The sequence below is a fragment of the Rhinatrema bivittatum genome, chromosome 12 (genome assembly GCF_901001135.1).
Source record: "Rhinatrema bivittatum chromosome 12, aRhiBiv1.1, whole genome shotgun sequence".
NCBI lineage: Eukaryota > Metazoa > Chordata > Amphibia > Gymnophiona > Rhinatrematidae > Rhinatrema > Rhinatrema bivittatum.
Genome location: NC_042626.1, coordinates 22,132,769 through 22,151,215, shown reverse-complemented (window position 1 = coordinate 22,151,215; position 18,447 = coordinate 22,132,769). Strand labels below are relative to the sequence as shown.

General features: G+C 46.8%; 1 protein-coding gene across 19 annotated transcripts in view; it reads left to right on the top strand.

Moving 5' to 3' along the window:
- PHLDB1 (pleckstrin homology like domain family B member 1) overlaps nt 1-18,447 on the top strand; it is a 103,893-nt gene that overhangs the window by 15,831 nt on the left and 69,615 nt on the right. For 18 of the 19 annotated variants that reach the window (XM_029574276.1, XM_029574265.1, XM_029574269.1 and 15 more), the window contains exons 3-6: nt 5,365-5,488; nt 6,651-6,821; nt 12,573-12,698; nt 16,386-17,905. In XM_029574276.1, the coding sequence (XP_029430136.1) occupies nt 5,365-5,488; nt 6,651-6,821; nt 12,573-12,698; nt 16,386-17,905 (1,941 nt within the window). Of the gene's footprint in view, nt 1-5,364; nt 5,489-6,650; nt 6,822-7,590; nt 7,902-12,572; nt 12,699-16,385; nt 17,906-18,447 lie in introns of those variants that run through there. The other variant, XM_029574279.1, reaches the window with a different exon arrangement.

Genomic DNA, 18,447 nt, shown 5'->3' with positions numbered 1-18,447 from the left:
ATTTGGCCTCTGTTGGAAACAGGATGCTGGGCTTGATGGACCCTTGGTCTGACCCAGCATGGCAATTCCTTATGTTCTTATGTTCTTATACTCTGTAGCACCCTCTGCAGCTGAATATACTCAGCTAACTGAAAGTTATCAAGTTTATTCCATGCCAGAACGCCCCCGGACTGGCTCTGACTTAGCTGGGTAAGTTGGGCGAGTGGAGTGGGGGGACCGGTGGGGTGTTTTAAACTTGTGCTTTCTCCGGCTAAGTCTAGAACTTAGCCTGACAAACCATTTAAACGAGGACCTCATAGATGGTAGTTTTGACATTCTAGAGGACACCTCTGTAGGCCCTCCCATTTCTCATCATGCACTAACAGGCTGGTGTTTATATGTTGCTTTTTCACATTGTGCCAGACCTCGAAACTCATGGGTATAACTTGCTAGCTGGGAAAGGCTAGCACACTAGTGGGCACAGAAGGCCTGGAGATCCCGGTGCACTGATGGACCTGTATTTTTTTTTTTTTTGATGTGCCGTGCATATTACAGGCATGTCGTAAATGTCCGGGATACACTTACAGGAAAGTGAGGGACCAGGACAGCTGGAGAGAGCTAGTCGTCCAAGGACTATTCCTGTCCCTCCCTCTCTTCTCTTTGTTTTCCCTCCACCCCATTCTGTATCCTCAGAAACTCATTATAAGATTGATTATAAATCCACTTAGGATCATTTATTACTTCTATGGATCCTGTTAGAAAGAGCCATGACATCTTAGTCACTCTCTCACACATTCAGGTTCAATTCACTCTGTTGGAATGACAGTTAGTAGTTTGATAATTACTTCTATACAATGTAAAGCGTTAAAAGGAAAGAATTACGAAATATGAATGAGAAATATCAAGGGCATTTCCAGGTTTTGGTGACTGTCAGATTGTTTCTGGCCTGCTCACAGATACAGTGTATTTTGCTGCTATCGCTGCTGTTTTCCTAAGAATTCTACAGAATTTTTACAGCGTATTCTTTTGTCAGAAGCCTTTTATTTTCTGTCAGCTTTGGGGAAAAGTGCATTACAGATATCTTTGCAGTTTCTCTTTCTGTTCTCTTGGTTTGCACTGCATGTAGAGTTTTGCTTCTTGGGTTACCAGATTAGTTTTTGTCTGCACGTTTTTTTTTACTGATTGATGGTCGTTTTATTTAATGATGGTTTGTCTCTGTCTCATGTGCATGACCGAAATGAAGTATTCTGCTAGCATGTAAGTTCCGTGTAGGGATCTGAAGCAGTTCAGCTTGTGTTGCAGGGCCTGGTTAATATTTGCCTTTTCACAAATGGGGTTGTTGCTATTCATGTCCTGGGAGTAAGTGCTGTTTTAGAATGGCAGGTTTGCTATGTTTGTGCTGAGTACCGGTATTTGGTTTTGGTTTTTTTTTTTTTGTTTGTTTTTTTTGCAGGGGGTTGTGTTGTGTCATAAAATGCCTGGAGGTAGAACAAATTTGTCTTACTGTTATTGAAGTGATTTTCACTGACACATATATGAGTAAACATAGAAACATAGAAATGATGGCAGAAAAGGACCAAATGGTCCATCTAGTCTACCCATCAAGCTTCTTAAGGTAGTAACTGCCACTCTGTGCAGGTTACTGTCGTTCTGTGCAGTTATCCCCAAACCTTATGATACCGAGAAATATTGCAGCTAGCCACATTTTTTTATTTTTTTTTTTACTAGGTAATGAGCTTTCTTGAAAGTAAAAGAGGTAAGATCTACTAGTCCAGCGGCCAGGCTTCATCCAGCTAACTACATGCAGCAGCATGCTACTTCCCATGGTCACTGCCATGTCTCAAACGTTCATCACATGACACAGGAAGAACACTCACAGGAATATGTGCAGTGTGGAAAATATGTAGACAGAGAGCCACAGACTCTGGACAAAGTTTCCAGCTCTCTCTGGGGAGGGTTTTGGCTTGGCAGATTCCTCCTGCTCAATTGAAAGCGGCCTCCTCTAGGGCTACGGTGCCATGAGCATTTGCATCTACCTCATTTTTTCCCCTCTCTCTCCCCTCTTCCTAGCCCAGCTATCATTGTGCTAGTCCTTAGCCAGGGGCCTCTCCCTCTGCAGCCTGGTATACATGCACCCAGCTTCTGTCCACTAAATGATTATCGAGTGATGGGTGAGATTCTTACTCCTAGGCACTATGAATGCTGAAACTCTGCCAAGATTTTAGGCACGTTTCCATTTTTCTGGTGTCTTCCTCCACAGAGTGGCCTGAAAGTGGTGTCTGTCTCTTCTGTGTGCATAGCTCTTTAGGTGCTGTCAGAAGTTGGTGTGTGCATGTGAATGGGACTACAGGATAGGAGCCTGCACATTGCTGCATACTCCAAGACAGTGTCTGCGAGGGATCTTTAATTTTCTAGCCCCATGACAAACATATGAAATGCATAGCTCTGTTTAAAGAATACTGGAGCACACTGAGTGAAAACCACTGCAGTAAATTATCAGATGCCTTAAATATTACCAAGGAACAAAATCTGTGCTAGAAACTTGGAACGCACGCATCTGGAAAGAATGCCAATGTCTGCATTCCTTAAAATGATCTGTCTTTGTGTATTAGGCATTCTCAAAAATTATCACACACACACATACACACACACGCACACTCTCTCTCTCTCTAGGTGTGAGATTGGGCTGACTCCTTGAGATGAAGTGAAGGTTAAGAAGGTTTTTGTACTGCAAGTGACAGATCATTGGAAACTGTTTTTTTGTTGGGTTTTTTTTTAGATTTAATTACTCATCTTTCCAAGCTCCAAGGCAAGTTACATTCAAGTACAGTAGGAATTTCCCTGCCCCAAATGGCTTACAACCTGAGGCAATGGAGGGTGATTTTCGGCAGGTCACTGGAGGATTGATGACTGATTATTCGGGAAGATATTAGTGCATAATTTGAAGGTTAATGAATGTCATTGGAAGATTATTGGAGAGCTGATGATTGATTATTTGGAATCACTGGTAAATCGTTGGAAGAACTATAGTGGTTCATCATGGTAGGATTTTCTAATAGTTACTGAAGTGTCATTGGAATATCACTGGAGGATTAATCATTGAGTTTTATTGATGAATCATTTGGGAAACTAATGATCAGTAACTGGAATATTACTGGAGGATTATTGGAGGGCTAATGGTTGCTCATTAGGATTTGGCAGATCCTGGGAAGAGTTAATGTGAATTATCGGAAGACTTAATATTGGAGGGATTTTGTATAGTTGTAGCATCATTAGTGATTCTTTGAAGAGTTTTTGGAGCTTGTAGGTCTATTTGTAAGTCATTATTATTTATTTATTTATTCTGAGTTTTTCTATACCGTCATCATGCCAGTTTACAATTAACAAGGTGTGACAAAGGGAATATAATAAGAACATTAACAGGTGCTAAAACCTTCATTAGAAGGTTTTTCAATGATCTGCCAAGGCACTAGAATAGATTATTATAATATCCTTTGTAAATCATTGGAGGGTTATTCATTGATCAATGGGAATTGTTAATTGAATTAAAAAAATGTATATTCCACCAATGACAACATTGAATTGTTCTATGCGGATTACATTGGTGGATCATTGGGATACCTAATGGCAGATCATCAGATGATATTGTTCTGTCTTTGATGGATCATTGGGGGCTATTAATGCAATATTGGAGGAACTAATTATTGATTTGTGATGGCTTATTGGAGAGCTTATTAAACAGGCTTTGCTCCTTTCAAACTGTAATGTTAGATAATATGGTGTTGGTGGTATCTTTAACTATACGAGTATCACTGCATTACCATTCATGAGGCAAGAAGTTCTGGCAGCCAAACCCGTGAGCACTGACAGTCTTACATAATAAGAGAAGTCATGAATGGTATGTTTAAATATTATAAGGTGTCTATGCATTTTACATGTATACAGGCTGATGCAATACAGTGTGCTCAGCCACGTGCACAGTTTAACCTGTGGTTGGATGTGCGTTTTGGATGTGTGTCCACAACCCCTTATGCTATAAGGTGATTAGTGAGTCCAAAATGTGCGTCCAAACCCCCGCAAAGGTAATAACGCTCATCACATGCAAATGCGTGTTAATGAGGCTATTAGATATTCTCCCCCAATTAAAAAAAAAATGTTCACCTGACGCACACATTTTAACTTGGAAAACTTAACACCTGCCTGGAGCAGGCATTAATTCTTGAGGAGCCCAAAAAAAATAATAACAGAAAAGCAGAAAATACTGATCCTTTTTCGGTTCCTCTGACTTAATATCATTGCAGTATTAAGTCGGAGGAACCAAAATAGGAAAATTTAAAAAAAAAAAAATTGTGCTGGCGGTCAGGTTAGGAAAAAAGGGATGCTCAATCACAAGCGTCCATTTTCCTAACCCGTGGTTGTGCGCAGGTTAGGGAAACGGATGCTCATAAAATTGAGCATCTGTTTTCCTAATCGGATGACAGCCACCTCTCCCGGGTACCAGTTGCGCGCAACTTCCCCTAGTGCCTCCTTTTTACCACGGCAACCGATTTAAATATTAAATTAGGTGCCCCAGAGAGGTGGATCAGTGCACGTCAATCATGAGCGTCCATTTAACGTGCTTTTTTTCACTCAAAAACGTGTTTCCTCACAGTAAAATGGTCCAGGGCAGATCTGTCTGGAGTTTACCAGGAAGGGGGTATGGCAGGCATCCAGCAATGTGACAGACTGATTGCTCTTGGGACTTTATAGCCATGCAATATATGCAGGTCTGACCAGGCCTGTTTGGCCTTCTCTAATTGTCAGAATTTCTTGGCTTTAAATCATTCTCTCTTTGTAAATGCACACTTTTCATTCCTTATAGGCCCCTTTCAGGGTATTTCTAAGTATTTAAAGTCAATTGCATTAACTTGCAGAGCTATTTCCCTGCTTGATGATCCTTTGGAGCCTCTTAAACAGTTTTTCACCCTAAGAAACCAGTTTTCTCTCCCCAGCCAGGCCTGCCTCTGGTGGGGACTTACTCCAATGTGTCGTCAATCCCATGAAAGCTGCTTTCTTCTCCCTAAAATACATGTACAAATGTAACAGTTGCTTGTATACAGGTAAATTGGAGTTTACTGCTAAGTAGGATGGCCATACAGCGCTATTTCTGTAAAGACAGGTTTCCATCCATTGCATGCAGGGACATCTAAGCCTGCTTTTTGTAAAAAAAACCCAAAAACTGGAACAAGGGTAACAATGGAACTAGCTCAGTGTCACCCTACAAACATGGTGCTCTAGGGTACCCTATTGCTAAGTGGCAGGATTAATCATCCCATTCCAACATGGGATCAAAGAAACAAGCTGTTGTTTTCTTGTTTTGTGATGGATTTTGTGTGTTGCCCACAGAATACACCTCTGGATCTGATTGACACAGGCAAGGGGCTGAAGGTTCAAGCAGAGAAGCCACATCTGGTGAGCCTTGGCAGTGGCCGTCTCAGTACCGCCATCACTCTGCTTACCCTGGAGGAAGGTATGCCAGATCCTCTTTCTTCTCAAGTCTTCACCACCCTAACTATCCCCAACCCACCACCACCGTCTTTTTGCTGCCCCTGGAGGAAGGTATATGAGATCTATCACCACCTTAATCATTGGCAATCCCAGCATCACAATCATCCTGCTGCTCGTGGAGGAAGTTATGTGAGACCTCGCATAACCTCCATCACCCTAACCTTGCTGCTCCTAGAGTGTAGTATGAGGCTGCTTTGACCCCCAGTTTCCATCATCCTAACAAACTCCCATCTTGTGACCTTTCTGCCCCTGGACATGGGTATGTGAACCCCAACCCCTCTCAGCCTTCTGCAACCTCCATCCCAGATCCAATTACAGAGTACCTACATGAGACCCATTCTCTGGAACATGCATAGCAATCTACGATTCAGGAAATGCTATTTCCAGGACCATATATTTGTGTGCTGTCTCTCCAGGCTCATTGCAATCTCTTAGTCAGGACTGGGGGTATCTCTGGTACATTCTTGGCCTCCAGCAGCACAGTACCAGGATGCTAATAAAACTAAGCCGCAGTTTTCAACAGGCTAACGAGATTCACGTGACTGCTGCTCTTAGCAATCACCTCTTGCTGAGATGTGACTTAGTGGTGGTGCCAGTGGTGGTGGCACTGGTATGACCTGAGCTAGGCTGGGGCCGCTCCTAAATCTCTCAGCAGGCTCTGAACCCTGGCACCACAGGAACCCACCAGCCCAACTATCACATTCCTCAGTAGCCCAGAGCTGGGTGAGGGGGAAAGGGGCAGGGAAGGGTTTGCAAGGAGAGGAGGGGAAAATGAGATGGAGTGTATGGGAGGAAGGGAAAGATAGTGTGGGTAAGAAATACTATTAAATACATTGAGTTTGTTGTGGAGGAGATGGAGCAGATGATGGGAAGAGATATGGGAATGTACATAGGGAGGGGTGGAGGGATGAAAAGGTAGGCAGGGAAAAGACAGGGAGTGTGTGCAGGAAAGGAAGGGGGGAAGGAAAGGGAGGACAGGGATGGGGAGTGTGTGAAGGGTGAGGAGGGGGATATGGAATGGGGGGAGTGCGTGGGAGACAAACAGGGGAAAGGGACAGGAGAGGACTGTGTGACATTATCCATAAGCAGAGTTCTGTCTACTTTTTGGCCTTGTTCTATTCTAGGAAGAACCACTCTTGGCTCAGCAGCTCAGGATGTATTTATTGAGGGCGCCGGCATTGCTCCTGCGCACTGCTACATCGAGAACCTGCGAGGGACAATCACTCTGTTTCCTTGTGGCAATCCATGTGCCATAGACGGGCTACAGGTTAGGAAGCCCACTCGTCTGACTCAGGGTAAGAGCCAAACCCCCCCTGTGTTGCAGATCACATATGCATCTCCTGAGGGAACCAAGGGGTTAAAAGAAAAGAACTGATGGGCTGCATCTCTTTCCTAGTCATATGTCACTGAGAGCCCTTCAGTGCTAGCATCTCTGCAGAGAGAGACAGCCCAGAGCTAGCATTCAGTCAGTTGCTGGATTTTCTCACCCGAGGGAGGGAGGACGAGAAGTGTCAGAGAGGATGAGCTCATTCTCACTCTTGGTCCTTTTCAGGAGAAACCGACTTTGATTTAAGGCCATGAAAACGATAACTTAAAGCAGAATATTTTGAGATAGATTAGTCTCTTCTTTTGTTAATACAAAAAAAAACCCGATAACGCTAATATATTTGTAGTTTGCGCTTCATGAAATAGGTTAAGTTCCAAGATGTTAAGAAAAGAGAGAGAGAGAGATGCACAAAGAAAAATAAAGACAAAGCGAGAGAGTGTTTGGAAGAGGAAAAACAAACAAGATCGAACAACAAAAGCTGGGAGACAATAGGACAGGAAGCTGGGAGGAAATCAGGCTCTTTATTTGTTTAAGTAAGGGCAATCTGGGGATGGGAGAAGGAGGCGGGGTCTGTGAGGTCATCCCCCCCCTCCGAAGCAGCTGATTGGTGGCTTGTACCAGCCCGGCTGGATGAGGCCCGCCCCTTGAATAGCCGCCAGCAGCAGTGACAGCCTGAGGTGAGAGAGGGGGAGGGCAAGCGCGGGGAGGAGGGTCCTACGCTGGGAGAAGAGGGAGAGAGCGCTCTTCCCATCTCTGGCCGAACGACCAGCGGCCTCTGCCTCGGCTGAAAATAACACTGGGGGGAGAGAGAGAGAGAAAAGAGCAGCCCTGAAATTAGTAACAGCAGCATATGTGGCAGAGGGAGCTGGGCGGGGGGGAAGGCGGCGGGCGCCGTGCGAGCGAGCCGGGGCGCGCTTGGCAGCTTGGCCAGTGACCGTGTGGCGGGGCGGCTGGCGGCCGGAGGCTGGCAAGGAGGAGGCTGAAAGCGAGCGGTGAAAGGTGGTGGTGGGGGGAAGCCCGCCTGCAGCGGCTGAGAGCCCAGCCCAGGGTGAGTGACTTTTAATCACGGGGGGGGGGGAGGGCTGGCATCAAAGCGCCGGAGAGGAGTCCCACCTAGGCCGGTAACTGCACGGGAGGGCGATCCGTTAGCCGGATAATCTGGCCGGGGCCATTCCCTCCCTGGCAGCAGCCCTGGATTTGTCAATAGACACCCTTTATGTTTCTGCCAAGGGTGGCAAACATTTATGGGCAGCAGGTTGGCTTGGATTTGCCACCTTCAGCACAGATCAGCCCTCTGCTACCCTTGAAATACACTTCTAGGTGGCGGGGGGCATGAAGTGCCTAGAAGCGGCAACATTCTAAATCCCTCCTTGCCTAGCAAAATAGAGCAGCAGTGTTTGGCCTCCTCTCCTGCCAAATGAGAGCGACCTGGGGGCTGTTTTTATCCACAGCACTTTCCTCTGGCTGGTACAGAAGAATGAACGGGAGGATGTAGTCAGATACAGGAGAAGGAGATTACACTGCCTTTCCTATCATCTCCAAGTCAAACCAAAGATAGGTCAGAACCCCAGTGCATTACCCACACATAACTACATACATACAAACTGAAAAAAAAAGGTGCATGTGCACAGAAGCACATACTAATGCACACATGCCCTGAGTACATGTACCAAAAATGCATTTATTAATACCCATGCAAGTATATGCACACATATCACTATGCACTTTTTGTTTGCGTGTGCTTTTGCATGAAGATGTGAAGAATAGTGCATGTGGGTATTCTTTAGCATGTATGTGTGTTTGGCTATGTGTTAGTGTGTGTGTAAATGGCTTGGTGTGCCAGGAGTTTCTGGTTGTGCTGTAATTGTCACCTGTTTGTCAGTACTTTAACAAGAGTGTGTATCCTATAGTATTGCGTGTTTCTGTGACTGTGCATGTGCAAGTCTGGCTGTGCTTTAGCTTGTATGTGTGCCACGTTTAAAGATCCAGGACATGTGGAATGCATGAAAGGAAGATGATTCATCCAGGCTGCCATAGGAACCTAACAAGGGAAAAACTCTGGAACTCAGAAAACTGAGTCACCCAACAAAATACACATGGGGGGAGGGGAGGTGTAGGGTCAGCCAGTGGGGAATATAGCAGTGCTGCTGCTCCTTCTGTGCAGATCAGATAAAGTTTTAAATAGGAAATACCTCACTTTTAGGGCTTCATCTGGCCACTGTTTGGGATCCTGCCAGGTTCTTGTGGCTTGGATTAGCTACTGTTGAAAACAGGATACTGGGCTTGATGGACTCTCGGTCTGACCCAGTATGGCAAATTCTTATGTTCAGCTTTTAAACTGGGAGCCCTGCCGATAGGTGGTGTTAGAACAGGACTGGAATGCTGCACTCTACAAGCCGTAGGAAGTGTGTGTATGTATCACAATATTGTGTGAAATGCGTGTGTTTGTGTATCCACAGCACCATATGAAACGTGTGCAGTACTCCTGTGGTGACACAATGGGTTTGGTACACTATAGATATAGCATAGAATTGCTCTAGCTTCCCTCTAGATTTAGCACACTGTAGTGTGGTGTTATATGGGAATATTCTGGGTTTGGTGCATTCCCTGTCTCTCTTTTTCTTGCCCTTAATCTCTGTCTCTCTTTCCCTGTCTCAGGGGCCGATGCAATAAGACGCATGCTGAAGACGGGCGCTCGTATTGTGCGCCCATTTTCCTAATGTGCGTGCAGCCACGTCGCTGTGCACCCCGATGCAATATGTAAATGAGGCAGCTTAAAAAAAAAAAGGCCGCGCTACAGGAGAATGTGCGTCTCTGCCGCTCAAAAGAGGTTATTGCATTGGGTGCCCACAATTGCAACGGGCGCTCAATACGAGCATCTGTTTTGATCGCGCTTTCTTTGGCTGTTTTGCTGAGGTACTGATTTCATACGCTGTGGTTTACTATATCAGGTGCCCATTGCTACGGGCGTTTAAATTGTGCGTGCATAAGAAATGTGTGCTGCTTTTTGAGCCAATCCATATATATTTATGTTCCCCACCACAAGCAGTAAATTCAAAAGCCGGGATAATACTGAGGAGGAGGACACATTTATTGCAATACAGAGGACCCTATTTTGTAGTGTTTCTCATGAGCCCTTGACTGCAAGTTGACTTTACTCCACCTCTGGGGCTGGACTTAAATACCCTGCGTTAAAAAGTGTGCATTGGATGCCCAGCACTTTCCTGCATCGAGCAGCAATAGCTAATATCCTCACCTGCATGGAGTTTGCACGTGTTGAGCGCTATCAGGTTTGCGTTTGTTAGGGCGCACATTTTGGATGTGCTAATTTTACTGCTTCGGGTGCTAGTCTTGCATGCCCAACCGCATGTAAACCTGTGCGCTAGGCTGGCACGCTTTATTGCATCGGCCCCTTGGTGAAATCATAACCCTGCAGGAACAGATTGTCAGCATTTAAGAAGAAGCTTCACAGTGAGGATTGGGGCTGGTTTTAGTTCCTGTGAAGTCCATTTTCAGAGGAAGTTAGCTGGATAACTTATCCACCTAGCTGGATAATGTGGGGGCATTTCAGGGAGGATTTTACGCTAGCCAGATAAGTTATCTAGCTATCTCCAATATCCAGTCAGCTGGATAACTTATCTGGCTATCAGGCCGATACAGTAAAGTGCGCTCTGACGGAGCGCAATGTTAGCCCGCGTTTGACCGGGCATTTTCGACGCGCTATTTTTACCCCTTATATAGTAAGGGGTAATAGCGTGTCAAAAATGCGCTGCCAATCCCCCCGAAACTAATAGCGCCCGCAAATGCATGTTGCTGGGCCTATTAGTTATTCCCGCGCGATACAGAAAGTAACGCCTGCCAAAGGCTGGCATTAATTTTGGCCGGCACCGGGAAAGTGTACACCCTCCGACTTAATATCATGGCGATATTAAGTCTGAGGCCCCAAAATTAAAAAAAAAAAAATCAAAAATCTTTCCGTGGCCCGAGGGTTGGAAGACAAATGCTCAATTTTGCCAGCGTCTGTTTTCCGAACCCGTGGCTGTCAGCGGGTTCGACAACCGACGCCGGTAAAATTGAGTGTCGGCTGTCAAACCCGCTGACAGCCGCCGCTTCTGTCAAAAAGGAGGTGCTAGGGACGCACTAGTGTCCCCAGCACCTCCTTTTACTGCAGGCCCTAATTTACATACCTGGGCTTTCTGAATCACGCGCCCAGAAGAGTGACCTGTGCGTGCGTCGGGAGAGCAGGCACTCGCCGGCTCTCCTGCGCAATTTTCGGTATCGGCCTGTAAGTCTGGTTGTACCAAACAGCTGTCCTAAAGTTAGCCGGATAAAGTTATCCAGACAGTGACTGAATATGGACCTCTTTGTGTCCAGTCTCTTCTTCCTTGACTTGACTCTCTGTTCAGACTGTGCTTGTTTGCAGCCTGGGTTGTCATAGCTTCAGGTAGCCTGCTTGTTCAAGCAATTTCCTCATCTCAATAGCCACTAAAGGAGCTAAGGAAGTGATTCCATCAGAGTTTTCCCAGCACTCTCTTCTCAGCTTGCCCTTTTCCCTCTGAACAGCTCTCTTCTCTTTCACACACACCTGTTACTGCCCCTGGATAGTTTCCTACTTCTCCTGTCCCCGGCACTCTTCTTTCAACTCTCCCTCTCTTAAATTAGGATTCGATCTGCTGGACAGAGTAGGGATTGACTTGAAGTTTTTTTTTTCCTAGGATTTATTTGCCATTCACTATTTAAATAATTGCAGACATTCATTATCACAGTGCAGGGTTCTTCCTAATATTCCTGGAGGGGGGGGGGGGCAGTAAGGAGGTTCCAGGGTTTCCACAGACCCAGGCTCTGAATCCCCAAACCTCGATTTCTGTGATGCCACATTACTGTGTCCAATTCAGACTGAGCACCATGATCGTAGAGTCCAACCAGGAAATCCTGCACCAGCTCCAGCCAGACCCACTTCTCCTTTATAATTACAAGCAACGAAATAAAACTCCCACGCATGCTTCATGATCCACCACCCCACTTTGTGCCCTACCGGTTCAGTCCACCAGCTGGTCTTTGACAGCTGTGGGTAGCAGCCAAACTGTGCCTTTGTCTCCCTAAACACGCTCACATTCTCCCTCCAGGAACCCATTTACCACAATGATTTCCTGGTGGAGGGAAGAGAGACCGGCAGATCTGGTGGAGGGGGCTGACATGCAGGAGTAGTGCAATGCCACAGATCTGGGGCAGGATTCGCATGCTTCTGCCCATCTTCTTCCTACCCCCCTCTTATCTCCACCCCCTTTCCCCCAGGGCACTTAGAAATGAGCTGGCTGACGGTGGTGGGTAGGGGAATGACATGGCTGCATGTAGATACAGGAATTATGTTCATATGCCACCTTCGCTGCATTCCTTGCTTTGCTACGCATTTGTATCCCAGCAGCATTCCACCCCGACAGCTGATCAGAGTGCATCAGGGACAGCCATCACCTGAACATGAGTTGACTTCTTTTAAGAGAGCATTTGCAGTCTGGAGTGACAGGAGGTGCTTTGCACCGCTGACTGAGCCTGGCAGCCCTGTTGCCACCTTTCCTGCCTTCTGTCACCATGCAGGAGGTGCTGAATATCACTGACAGACAGTGGACCTGGTTCTCAGGATCCTATAGGAGACTGCCAGTAAAATAATCTGAATGATGCGCCGAGTTCTAACTGATCTTTCCTGTGCCCGTTCTTGCAGGGTGTATGATTTGCCTGGGGCAGAGCACCTTCTTCCGATTCAATCACCCAGCCGAAGCCCAGTGGATGAAGAGTATGATTCCGGGGGCAGGGAAGAACTCTGGAGCAGCTTACAACCTCACAGCAAGTAATGCAGTCATTTACTTCTCCTCGCCACGTTCCCATCCCTGCTCACCGACGTTTTACCGGAAATGAGAAAGCACATTCAGGAGAAAACGCTGTCCAACATTTACAGTGTAGGACCCAAAGCATTCTCTGTGCAGTTCACCTTGAAATAGATTGGGCTAGCTGAGCTGTTCCTTAAAGCCCACGGGCAGTGGTGGAGGATGTGAATTTCACCGTGATACTGCCTTGGCACAGCTCGCCCTGCTGGATACTGTAGTGTGGTGCCTTGTGTGGACAGAGGGTGATGTCAGAAGGAGCGGTTTTGTAACCATTCTCCCCTTGGTAATGCAGAAAACATCTGCTTTAGTTCTCTGAAAAAGTGCATTCAATAGAGTGTTAACTACAGCGAGGGGAGGGAAAGATGGCCGCTTACTGATAATAACCTCCCCTGTGGCTCCCTGCTGAATAGGGGCCATGTTGTGTTATCGGTCTGTAGGTTGTAGTATAATTTCCCCAAGCAGCTGTCACCATAGGAGCATTTCCATGTCCATACCTCGTCGCTGACTCATTCCTTCCTATTAGGAGCCAGATGTCCCAGACACTTGAGTCCCATCCGTTTTCCTCTTCAGAAGTCTGTCCCTTCCATAAAGTGTCTTAGTGTGGAGTCTTTTGCAGGTGCCAGAAGTGAAAGCTACTCGACTTAACTCTTTCTGATGACAATGAGAAAGAGGTCAGATTGCTAGCATGGGTTTGGATTAGTTTGTGCAAATGGCAGATCGTTTATTCCCTGTGTATTTGGAGGGAGGCCTGAGTGATTCCGATCTTCTTTATCCTGAAGCACGGAGAGCCCCCCCTCAGGGAAGATCTGCGCGGCGCTGATGGGTTGATGCGATCTGTGGTGCATTTCCAGTAAAGCCCAGTGATAAGGTCATAGGACTAGCCATTATGAGAAGGCTGGGGGCTGCTGGCTACTGTTTGATTGTGGTAATAAGGAATCTTAAGTGCATCTTATCTTATCTAGCTGACTTCGCTCTCTCTCTCTCCTCCCCAGACCTTTCCTTGCAGCACACTCCATGTGAACTTTAACGACATCTGACAGATATCTCTGGCTATCCTTGTGTGATACAGCTGGGCTGTGCATAGATGGGAAGAGCTGATTTGGGGTATATGGTGCAGAGTCTGTACTAGAACCTGTATGAAATGAGAGTTGAGGACCTAAATCTGCCTACCCAAGAGGAGAGAGGCAGGGGAATATGCCTCAAAAGCATAAATAAGGTAGAAGAGGCCAGCCTTTTTCAATGAAAAGGAAGCTCTAGAACAAGAGATCACAATAAAAGGCAGAAAGGGATAGGCTTAGAAGTAGCCTGGGAAATTATTTCGTCACGGAAAGGGTGATGGATGCATGAAGCAGCCGCTCCCTGGAGGTGGTGGACCCAGAACGCGCGGGGTAAGCGCGGAGGATCCTTAGTTGCAAAGAAGTCAAAAGAAAGTCGGAGATTAACTGGAGCCTCTGACGTTGCAAAAGAAAGCAAACTGCGTAGATTAGATGGGCCTCATGGTTCTTATCTGCCTCCAGTAGTTGCATTGTGTCAGCTCTTCTGGGCTCCCATGTCCTAGCTGGTAAGAAGGTTAAAGATCCTGAATACTGGGACATCCAGCTCCCAACTCGCCAGAGTCTAGGCCATTGCTGAGCAAACCCAGGTAACTTTAAGGCCAAATTCTTATTCTTTGGGGGTTTGTTTTTACCTTTTGGGCTTCCAGCTCAGTTGGAACCTGTCTTGGGATCCTGTCGCCTTCATTTGCAACTACCCGAGGGTTTTCCCCCTGTTTTTTGTTTTTTATTCCTCTCAGTGGCAGCTCTCAGCTGGGGGCCATGCACCAGGGCTCCCCACAAAACCCCTGCAGTCATGGACCCTAAATCTGGCCACTAGGTGTCGCCCATTGTGCGATGACAGGGACTTCCTTCCCTCCAGGGGCGGTGAATGCCGCCCCTGCGGCATCCTTAGCTGGCTGGGGGAGTGGAAGACATCGACCCGGGCTTCAAACTCGAGTTCCTTCACATGGCAATGCACAGCACAGCCACTGGGCCATCTCTCAACCCCTTGCTCTGACTTAGCTTTAACCACTAGGGGGCAGAGTCAGAACAGTGGCAAACTCCAGCAAGGGCTTGTGAGTTGTCCATCTAAAGGGCTTTGAATATTGACCTCTTAGTGTAAAGTCCAGAAACTGGCTTGAGGACTGGAGGGAGTAAAGCTAAGCTTTGTTTGTCCAGGTCTCACTTCTTTACTTGTACCCATTGCTTAATCTCCTGGAAAACAAATCATTGCGCCGTTGTTTTCAATTGACAAGCTTTTAATGCCATTGCAAGTTTGATACACTCAATCCTACCTCATCTCTCTCTCTCTCTCTCTCTCTCTGCATATCACGGACTTAACTGTTCTAGCAGGTTTGTTTTCCATACAAAGTTGAAGCTTCTAAATAGCTTTTCTAGGGATCATGTTTGGGCTCTTTTTATGCGATAGGTTTGGATTTTGAGGCCGGATGGCAGGACTGTCATGATGTGGTTGGGTTTTGAAGGTGAGGTAATGTTGATACAGTTGGGGTGTTAGTAGTAGGACTGATTTGATAGCAGGGCTGCATTGGTGCATTTGAGTTTGATGATGGGAATGTGGTAATATGATGGGGTTTTGATGATGGATTTGTGTTGAAGCAGTTGATTTTATGGTAGGGCTATGATCATGCATTTGGATTTGATGGTGGGGTTGATTTTTATGTGATTTGGGATGGTAAGATTGGGTTAATGAAAAGGTTATGCTGATTTGATTAATGTTAATGGTGTTGCATTGATATACTTGGCTTCAGTAGCAGGGATGTGTCGTTGTAGTTTGGCTATGTGTTAGGTTTTGATAGTGGGGTTGTTAATGGGATGTGTGGCAGAGGTCGGGACCTAAGTCAGAGGAGCCTTATAGCTACTGTATATAGCTAACAGGAAAAGGTTAAAGGCTCTCATTTCAAAAATTTAATTTATGGTATGAAAGACAATCAAAACCCCCAATCAAACCACAAGGCTATGAATTCTTAAGCCTTTCCCCATTCCCCTAAGCCCAGCTTTCTCAAGACGTTAATCATTCCAGACAGTGACAGGGGAGCCTTTGCTGGGGGAAAGATGTGTCTGGAGCACTGAAGAACAGATCCTTTACTTTTCTATGTCCCCTTGCTGAGGCTTCTCAGTGCCCTGGTTTTATTTTTAAAGCTGATTGAATGGTGCATGAATGATCAGCAGCTAAGGCTGAAGCCTTTCTTTCCTAGATTGATGTATTCAGGGAATTGTGTTTTTAGTATTTTTTTTTTTATCAATTGTAGTTTATTGCATTGATTTGTAATTTAAGCTGTTAATTTTGGAAAATGGTTCGATGCCAAATGGAATGGTGGCTAATCAAGAATATCAATAAACAAAACTAGTGTTACGGCTCCCAAGTTTCACACTTGTGCTAAGCTTACCATTTTCCCGAGTGTGCTTCTATCCTTTCAGTTCTGGGATTTGAAGGGCAATTGGGACTACGGATCCCACATCTCCCATTCTGAGCCCAAGGGTGAAATTTTGAAAACTAGTGTTTTGGAGCCAAGGCATTATTAGACTTCAGAGGTGAGGGGACGCGTAGGCGCTTTGTTTTGTGAGTTATTTTTAAAATTGTATTTCTTCTTGCAGAATCCCAGAGTTTGGTGAACGGAAATCACCAGCTTTCTCTGAATGATGTGTCCCGAGTTCATCCAGAGAGGGCTCAGGTCGCTCACAGCTCCTTGGTTAGCTCCATTGAAAAGGACCTCCAAGACATCATGGACTCACTGGTGATAGAGGATTTGTCCTCCTCGGGGAAGAAGGTGTCAGCCATGGCCCAGTCTCCACTATCTCCCATGGTGAATGGCAGTGGGCACTATCTGTCTCCTCCCATGAGCCCGGGGGCTATGTCCGTGGGCTCCAGTTATGACAACGCTTCTCCTGCTTTTTCTCCACTGTCATCCCCCTCTGCAGCAAGTAGTGGGAGCTGCACCAGCCATTCTCCAAGCAGCCAGGAGCAAGGGCCTGCCTTGCCCCCTATGGTGCCCGTTAGGTCTTCTAGCTACAGCCATACTATGCAGCCTTCACTGCAGAGGGTAACTCCTCCGTATAGTTCAATGAGTACAGATGTGAAAAACATCACCCTGGCCACCGGTCAGAAGAGACTGATGGAAAGTCCAACTATGCAGAGGCGAGCCAAGCAGGAAACTCCTCCAAGCCCCACGTTGTCCAGGAAAAATGTTCACACTGACAGCTCTGTTGCTTCTGGACTTTCTGAGGCTCGGAAAGGTGCTGAGAGCCCAAGGCTGAATCATCAGAGCCCACCTGTGCCCACTGTGTCTATAAATGAAAATGATTTTGCAAATACCCAAGGCCAGAGAGTCCCTGGCAGCCCAAGGCTTGCACCCAAGTTCCACTCGCCATCTGCTAGTAGATCAAAATTGTCTTCTCTCCAAGACAGACCGCCGAGCCCCTTCAGGGAACCCAGGGAGACTAATTTAGAGAAGCAGGCGACTTCAAGCCCTTCCAGACCAGGAACCGGCCAGGTCAGAGTCTTCCAGCCGGCAGAGACTTCTGGCTTTGTTCATGTGAACCAAGCAAATCGATCACTGCAGCCTCCTGAGAGCCCAAGGATGGGCAGGAGAAACATTGAGAGTATGAGGGAGCTCCCACCACTGAGCCCCTCCATGCCCCGTAGGAATGTTCCCTTGACTACTCTTTCTCCTCGGCCTAGCTCCCCTCACATAAGGACGTCTCAAGAATGTCTTTCACAGCAGGCAAAGTTAATTAGGGATATGCCTGAGAGCCCTCGGATGAGAAGGAAGGTGTCCTCGCCAGAGAGGCAAGACGACTTCTTCAGCAGTAGCTCAGGTGGGACACACATTAGGGATAGAAGCCCCTCACCAACTCTCCAGGGCATTGAACTGCCGTCCCATCGGAAGCTGAGCTACGGCACTACCCTGACACCAGCATACAGCCTTTCCTCGCTGACTATGCCTTCGCCTCGGCAAAGCCCTAGGATGCAGAGGAAAATGTCTGCAGACATCCGGCTCCCGGTCAGAGAGCGCAAGAACAGCATCACAGAAATAAGTGACAACGAGGAAGACCTACTGCAGTATCACCAGCGGCAGAGGGAGGAGCGCCTGAGGGAGCAAGAGATGGAACGGCTGGTGAGTGTGGTCACAGTGTGAGGGAGGGAGGTCTGGTGAGTGAAGTCGTCAATTGAGGTGAGAGGAAGGGAGGGGAAGGAAGCTGATGAGTGAGGTGGACCTGCGGGAAGAATAGGAGGGAAGTTGGTGAGTGAGGTCATGCGGGGGCCAAAGGCAGGGAGAAGGTTGGTGAACAAGATCATCATCTGAGGGAGTTAGGCTGGAGAGTGACATCGGATGCGGCAAGGAAGGAGGCTAGCGAGAGTTTTTGTTGGGGGTAAAGGGAAGGAGGTTGCATGGGGGAAGAGGCTGGTGAGTGCTCGTGTGAGATTATCACATGAGGAACTGAGGAGGTGCATGATGGGAGTGTGTTACTAGCAGGGCTCTGTGCTGGTGCATGAGAGTGCAGACCCTTAAGGATGCCCCGCATTAGTGAGCAACTCCACCCTAATCTTGGTCTTTTAGGTTTTGCTGTGTTTCTTTGCCTGTACTCTCCACCAGTAATCAATGTGCTTGGATTAGAAAATGGTGCCTCGTCATTCTCTTCCACCTGCTGGGTAACC